Consider the following 7,864-nt stretch of genomic DNA (forward strand, 5'->3'; position numbering starts at 1 on the left):
TCTATCTATCTATCTATCTATCTATCTATCTATCTATCTATCTATCTGTCTATCTATCTACACACAGACAGACACACACACACACACACATACTGCCACACCTGATCATTTTGCCTTTTGGAACAGCTTAGGCTGACTTCTTCCTACTTAAAACTTTCCAAGTGCTGGGTTCACAAGCATGTGTCACTGTGGCCAGCTCCAACATTGGATTTTGTAGGGGAGGGGGACAGACCACCCCACACCCTGCCTTCATGCATGCACTCTCAGCTCTGGGCACCTCAATGCACTCACCTGCGAATGGTGGTCCTAGTAAGGCTGAGATGCCATTGGCACAGATGATGATGCCATAGGCATTGGCTAAGTGCTCAGTGCCAACCAGGTCCTCCGTCACCACGGGCATGAGGGAGAAATACCCGCTAGAAAACCCAATTAGGGCACAAATGACAGCCAGGCTCTCGTAGGTATGCATCAGAGGCAGAAGGAAGATGCTGAGGACGAGGGTGAAGTTAGCGATGAGGAAGACGTTCCAGACGCTGATACAGGGGAGGTCGGCCACAGCCCCCAGGATCACCTTCCCGAAGATGTGAAGTATTGCTATAATCGAGGTCAGAGGGAACACGTCGTTTTGCTCTGACAAGTTATACAAACTGACAATTTCTGGCAAGTGGATGAAAGGAATGACAAAGCTGCTGTACGCGAACAGAGCCCAGAAAATAAAGGCTACAAACATGCGATTGGTGAAGAGCGAGGCTGTCCCAAAATAGCCCGAGTGCCAGTCCCTGAAGCCCCTCTGGACTCGCACAGTGAGCTGGCTCACTGTCTTCAGAACCCGGAAGGCACACACGTTCTTCCTGGGATGCACTTGACCTTGACACTCCCGTGTTTGAAGGTCACAGACCGTCTCTTCATTCCCAGGCCTTCTGTCCTGTTCTTCAGTCATGGCCAGCGGTCCTCCAGACTTAACAGATTCAGTGGAGTAATCTGGGAGAGCACAAGGCTCTTCTGCTCCTGGACAGTGTTCTACCTTCTCAGGAGAGAGGGGCCTCATGAGCGCCCCACAAACACACAGGTTCAGGGACAGAGCACCTTGGATGAACATGGCATTCCGCCAGCCATACTCTGCACACAGGTATTTCAGCAACACGGTCATCAGGAACGTCCCAAATCCTGTCCCTGTGGTACTGAGGCCCTGGGCCAGGGCTCGTCTCTTCTGAAAATACCTTCCCACCATGACCACTGCAGGTAGGTAGGCCATCCCACTGCCGAGGCCTGCAGGTTAGAGGGAAGAAAGCACAAGGTAGGACAAATAGACCACCTGCTTTGTCTGGCAGAATTCCAGATTATAGCAAAAGGCCTGAGATAATGAATTTGAAAAGAAGAAAGGTGCCAGGCGGTGGTGGCGCATGCCTTTAGTCCCAGCACTTGGGAGGCAGAGGCAGGTGGATTTCTGAGTTCAAGGCCAGCCTGGTCTACAGAGTGAGTTCCAGGACAGCCAGGGCTACACAGAGAAACCCTGTCTCGAAAAACCAGAAGAAGAAGAAGAAGAAGAAGGAGGAGGAGGAGGAAGAGGAGGAGGAAGAGGAGAAGAAGGGTAGCAAAATGCCTGAGGTGATCAACTTAAAAAGAAGAAAGGTTTATATTGGTTAGCAATTTTAGAGAATTTAGCTCCCAATGCCTTAGGGCATGTCATGGCAGAGCAAAGCTCAAGACTGCTGACAAGTCAAGGAGAAGAGGACTAGGGATCTAGCTGTTGGCAGAGTGCTTGCCCTAGCATGCACAAATTCCCAGCACCATGTATTAAAAAACGGTCACAGTGATACCATACATTTTTATTCCTAACACAAGGAAGCAGAGGCAGGAGGATCAAAACTTCAAGTTCATTCTGGGTTACATAGTAAGTTTGAGGCCAATATGGAATGCATAGGACCATGTTTAAAAATGTGGGGTGGGGCATATTCCCCATCACCTATTTCTTCCTTTAGGCCCCACTCCCTAAAGATGTCACCACCTCTCAACAACCTGTCTTCACTACACAGCCTTCAGGGACATTTAAGATCCAAATTGTGCGGGGTGGTGGTGGAGCACTCCTTTAATCTCAGCACTTGGGAGGCAGAGGCAGTGGATCTCTGTGAGTTTGAAACCACCCTGGTCTACTGAGCGAGTTCCAGGATAGCTAGGGGAACACAACAAAACCCTGTCTCAAAACAAAACAAAACAAAACAAACAAAACTAAACAAAACAAACAAAAAAACAGAAAAAAAAAAACAGAAAAAAAAAAACAGAAAAAAGTGATGTAAACTGTGACATCTTCATCTGCTTACACCATTGTGCTTTTCCATTCTAATGAAGGAATGGCAGTAAGTAAAGAAGCTCTGAGGAAGGTTGCCAGGAGGAGCTGCTATTTTTCCCATCAGGCTTTGCAGTAGTTTCCACCAACAACATCGGAGTAGCCATTTTTTCCCATCATGCTTTGCTGTAGTTTCCACCAATAACATCAGAGCAGAGCAGATCCCGCCTGTAAGATCAAGCCAATCTTACCTACAGAGAAGGCCCTGTCTCAGGCAGGCTCAGAAGAAGAAAGTGACAAGTCCCTTGCCAGAGCACAGTCCATGAAAGAAGCTGTATGACTTATTAAGACCTTGTAAGAAAATTTCATGTAAAATAGACAAGACTGTTGCAATGTCTGTTCCTTGATAACAGGGATTTGTTCTTTGAATGCACTTTAGTGCCCCTCCCAGGAGTAATAACAGGAGTGTGCTTTACTTTTAGATTATCCGTTATCTTACCAGTTACTATTCAGAGTGGTGTTTCCAAGCACAGCTGTCCTCATGACCTTATACAGCCTAAACTCATGTGACCTTGTCCTTGTGACTGTAGACAGATTGAGCTCAGGTAACCTTTGCCTTTGCCTCACCCTCAGAATGCCCTCAGACTATAACTTGTTTGATGTTCTGAACAAAGATGGCTAGTGCATGAGACGGGTCCATCTCTTCTTCAGGCGCCGCTCTCCCAGGTTCAAGCCAAGAAGAGCAGTCACTGTCCCTGAGCCTCCTGCCCATGTCAGTGAGGGCAAGACACAGCCCTCAAATACGGGTCAAACTCCAGATCAATCTTTACAAAGCTTATGATCACAACGGTAGAAATCTAGAATTTCTTAGAATGTAAAACAGACAGAGAAAACAGCTTTTAGAGGACCAGCAAGATAGCTAACAGAACGGAGGAACTTGCTGCCCAAGCTTGACAACCTGAGTTTGATCCCTAGGATGTACATGGTGGAAGGAGAGAACTTAATCCTGCAAGGATACACACACACACACACACACACACACACACACACACACACACAAAGAAGGGGGCTGGAGAGATGGTTCAGTGGTTGGGAACATTTGTTGCTATGGCAGAGGATCTGGGTTGGTTCCTGGTACCTAGTGGTCTGACCACTTCCCGTCCCTTCCTGACATCTGTGGTCACCACATATACTTGTGGTTCATATACACACATGCAAGCAAAACACTCATACACACAAAATAAACTTTTTTTTAACCACTGAGAGGTGACTCAGTGGTTAAGAGCAGGTTTGGTTCTCAGCGCCCATACAATGGCTAACAACCATTCTAGTTCCAGGGATCTGACACCCTCTTCTGACCTCCGAGGGCACTGCACTCATGGGGCACAGCACACATGCTGGCAAAATTCACATAAACATAAAATAAAAATAAATATATCTTTAAACAAAATAACTAAAAAAATTAAAAAGCCATCATTCCATGGTCTGTCACCAGGTCCACATCTTCCTCGTGAGCTGATTGACTTTGAACCATCTGTAACATCTGCCTGCTACTTGAGAAAATGAATCAAGTAAAAATAAGAAAATGACATATCTAAATGACTGCTGTATCTTTATGCAAAACCCTAGCTTAATCCTTCTTAAGAGTTTTTTTGTTTGTTTGTTTTTCGAGACAGGGTTTCTCTGTATAGCCCTGGCTGTCCTGGAACTCACTCTGTAGACCAGGCTGGCCTCGAACTCAGAAATCCGCCTGCCTCTGCCTCCCAAGTGCTGGGATTAAAGGCGTGTGCCACCACCGCCCGTTGATCCTTCAAGAAATGAGAGACTTGCATCAATTTCTGTGGCTAGTAAGGACTTTTGAGACCTTGTCCCTTCAGAAGCTGGCCATACAAGCTCACTGCTAGACGATCCTGCATTCACGCTCTTAGCCCCAGCCCATTTGACCTCAGCAATGCCACTTGGACCATCATGCTGTGAAGGGAGACTGTCCTTCTCCCACACCGTTCACCCCCTCCTTTCCCACCAGACTCCCCACCCTCACTTAGTAGTTGGTTAATTTTCTCTTTCTATATGTGGCTCCTAGGGATGTAACTTGAGGGTGTGAGGCTTGGTGGTGACCATCTCTGTCTACTGAGACATCTCCTTTGCCCAAGAGATTAATTTAGAGATTTAAAAAGAGATTAATTTTGCGTTTCTATCTGTTTTGTTTTTCAAGACAGGCTTTCTCTGTGTAGTCCTGGCTATTCTGGAACTCTCTCTGTAGATCAGGCTGCCCTCTAACTCAGAGATCAGCCTGCCTCAGCCTTCCAAATGCTGAGACTAAAGGCACACACCATCATTCAACAAAGATAAAGTCTATTAAAGGAAAAAAAAAAAGAGAAGCCTCCTCCACAAGTATGTCTATGTCTATTCTAAAGAAAAAAAAAATCCTGTGTGGATGAACGACAGAGGACGTGCCCAAAGCATGTAGCATGGGGATGTTGTCTGAGTAGCACACACCACACATACAAGAAGTGCTTGCCCAGCACGCACGAGGACCTTGAGGGATCCCCAGCACCACAAAAACCACGTTTTGTGATATACACCACTAATCCCAGACAAGTGTATCAAGATCGTTCTTGACACAAATCAGAATACAAGAGAGTACAAGAGAGCCTGGCTAGCCTGTGCTACATGAGAGCCTGCCTCAAGAACAGACCAACCCCCAAATCTAGGATGACTGCATTCATAGGGAATATGACCTTAAGAGTCCTGCCTCTGTGTGTACGAGTGGCCAGAAGAGGGTAATGGGTCCCTCCGCAGGTGTTACAGAAGGGGGTAAGCTACCCAGTGCTGGGGGTGGGACCGGAACTCCAGCCCAGTGCAGGGGTGGGACCGGAACTCCAGTCCTTTGGAAGAGCAGCACTCTGAACTGCTGAGCCATCTCTCCAGCTTCTAACAGAACAATTTAAATCAAGTCAGAGGGAAGCTTTTAGAAACAGATCGATTTAATGACTCTTTATGCCATCACTTAACTTCAACAAATCTCAGCTCACGGCCAATTTTGTAAATACCACATATTATTTGGAAGCAAATCGAGAATATTTTATCACATGTGTGCATATTTTAGTATAAATCTCCAAATGTAAAAATCATTTAAATAGCATACTTCTCATATGATTATCTAATTGGAAAAAAAAATCTCTTGATACCACTAAATATCCAGAAGGTGCCCCAATTTCCAAATGTCTTATGAATGACTATTCTTTAAAAAAAAAAAAACCCTCAAACTTGTATGGTTAAACCACAATCCAAAAAAAGGTCCACACATGGCTGTTTGTTGACATCTATTTTAAGTTTTTTAGTCTCTCAACCCCAATGCCTTCGGTAATTTATTTGTTGCAGTCATTGGGTGACTTGCTCTGTAGAACGCTCATACTCTGGATTTGATGATGGAATAAATTATGTTTACTTATTTTACACAGGGTCTCTTGTAGCCCAGGCTGGCCTGGAATTTTAGTTAAAGATAGACTTGAATTTCTGTCCTAGCCAAGTGGTGGTGGCACACACTTTTAATCCCAGCAATGGAGAGGCAGAAATGGATCTCTATGAGTTCAAGGTCAGCCTGGTCTACAGAGCATGTTTCCAGGACAGTCAGGGCTACAAAGAGAAACCCTGAATTGAAAAACCAGAAAAAAAAATTCTGATGTCCTCTAAAAGTTTATTACAATAATAATAATAATAATCTTTTATTGTGTATATATGGTCTCTCTCTCTCTCTCTCTCTCTCTCTCTCTCTCTCTCTCTCTCTCTCTGTGTGTGTGTGTGTGTGTGTGTGTGTGACTATACATACATACATACATACATGTTATGCCATACACATGGAGGCCAGAAGACAGTGGTTCTCAATTTGTGGGTTACAACCCCTTTGGGATAGAATGACCCTTTCACAGGGGTCACATATCAGATATCCTGCATAACAGATATTTACATTATGATTCATAACAGTAGCAAAATTACAGTTATAAAGTAACAATGAAAATAATTTGATAGTTCTGGGTCACATGAGGACTTGTATTAAAGTATTAGGAAGGTTGAGAAGCACTGTTTTAGGTTGTGGGTTTGTCCCTTCCACCTGGGGATCTGAGATCCACTCAGGCTCTCCAGGCTTGTACTTGCCAGAGGTAATACCTTTACCTGTGAGCCATCTGCCAGCATCTAACACCAGGTTTCAGTGTTCATTCCTCTTGTCTTAAGTTATATACTTGAATTTATAAAGTCATATTTATACCAATCATATGCTACCATGTGCCAGGCAGTGGTGGCATTTGCCTTTAGTCCCAGCACTTGGGAGGCAGAGGCAGGTGGATTTCTGAGTTCAAGGCCAGCCTGGTCTACAGAATGAGTTCCAGGACAGCCAGGGCTATACAGAGAAACTCTGTCTCGAAAAACAAAAACAAAACAAAAACATATACTACCATGTTTGTTTGTCAGCTAACATTTACCAAGAATGTTAGCATGCTAAGTGCTTTTTCCGAATTACTTCAGTCTTTTCAATGTGTTACTCTGGTAGACTTACTTGCTTTTATCTTACTTAGGGTTTTATTGCTGTGAAGAGATTCCATGACCAAAACAACTCTTCTAAAAGATAACATTTAGTTGGCTTACAGTTTTAAGAGGTTCGTCCATTATTATCACAATGGGAAGCATGGCAGCCTGTAGGCAGACATGGTGTTGAGAGTTCTACATCTTGATCTGAAGGCAGCAGAAGGAAGGTATCTTCTGCAGGCAGCCAGGAGGCTTTGGATCACACTGGCCAGACTTGAGTACATATATGAGCTCTCAAAGTCCCGCCTCTACAGTGACACATGTCCTCTAACAAGGCTCCACCTCCTCCTATCAGGCCATACCTCCTCCAATAAGGCCACACCTCCTTCTTATGGGCCAAACTTACTCAAATCACCACAGTCTCCAATTTGCACAGAAGGAAACTGAGTTATAAGGAGGTTTAGTGATGAGTTTAATGTGCCTAATGTCACACAAATATTGTGGTGACAAAAAGAAGACAAGCGCAGCTCAGTGCTAAGTGAGCTTGCCCAGCATGAATGAAGCACTTAATAAACCAGGCCTGGTGGCACACTGCTGCAATCCCAACACTCAGGAGTGGAGGCAGGAGGATCAAAGGTTCAAGGTCCCTCTCTGCTACACAAGTCAATTCAAGGCCAGCCTGGGGATACATGAAAATCCATGTCATAACTGAAATAAGGGAATAAGAAGACACAAATCCTCATTATCCATTTTTTTTTCTTTCATGACTGGGTTTCTCTGTGTAGTCCTGGCTGTTTCAGAAACTTGCTCTGAGACCAAGCTGGCCTCGAACTCACAGAGATCCACCTGCCTCCATCTTTTAATTGCTTGTATTAAAGGCGTGCAACAATATCACTCAACTGGGACAAGGTCTTGTTACGTAGCCTAAGCTAGTTTTAACCTTTGTATTATCTTGCCTCAAGATCCCACGTGTTACAATTACAGACACACTATGTACTTCCACATCTCACCCACGTGTTACAATTACAGACACACTATGTACTTCCATAT

The 7,864-nt window shown here is 44.6% G+C and overlaps 1 protein-coding gene across 1 annotated transcript in view; it reads right to left on the reverse strand.

Annotated features, from left to right (window-relative positions):
* Slc16a14 (solute carrier family 16 member 14) overlaps positions 1 to 7,864 on the reverse strand; it is a 27,112-nt gene that overhangs the window by 4,747 nt on the left and 14,501 nt on the right. Inside the window, exon 4 of the mRNA XM_028789517.1 lies at positions 292 to 1,269. Within this exon, the coding sequence (XP_028645350.1) occupies positions 292 to 1,269 (978 nt within the window). The remainder of the gene's footprint in view (positions 1 to 291; positions 1,270 to 7,864) is intronic.

Source organism: Grammomys surdaster, unplaced genomic scaffold (genome assembly GCF_004785775.1).
Source record: "Grammomys surdaster isolate TR1022 unplaced genomic scaffold, NIH_TR_1.0 125846, whole genome shotgun sequence".
Taxonomy (NCBI): Eukaryota; Metazoa; Chordata; class Mammalia; order Rodentia; family Muridae; genus Grammomys; species Grammomys surdaster.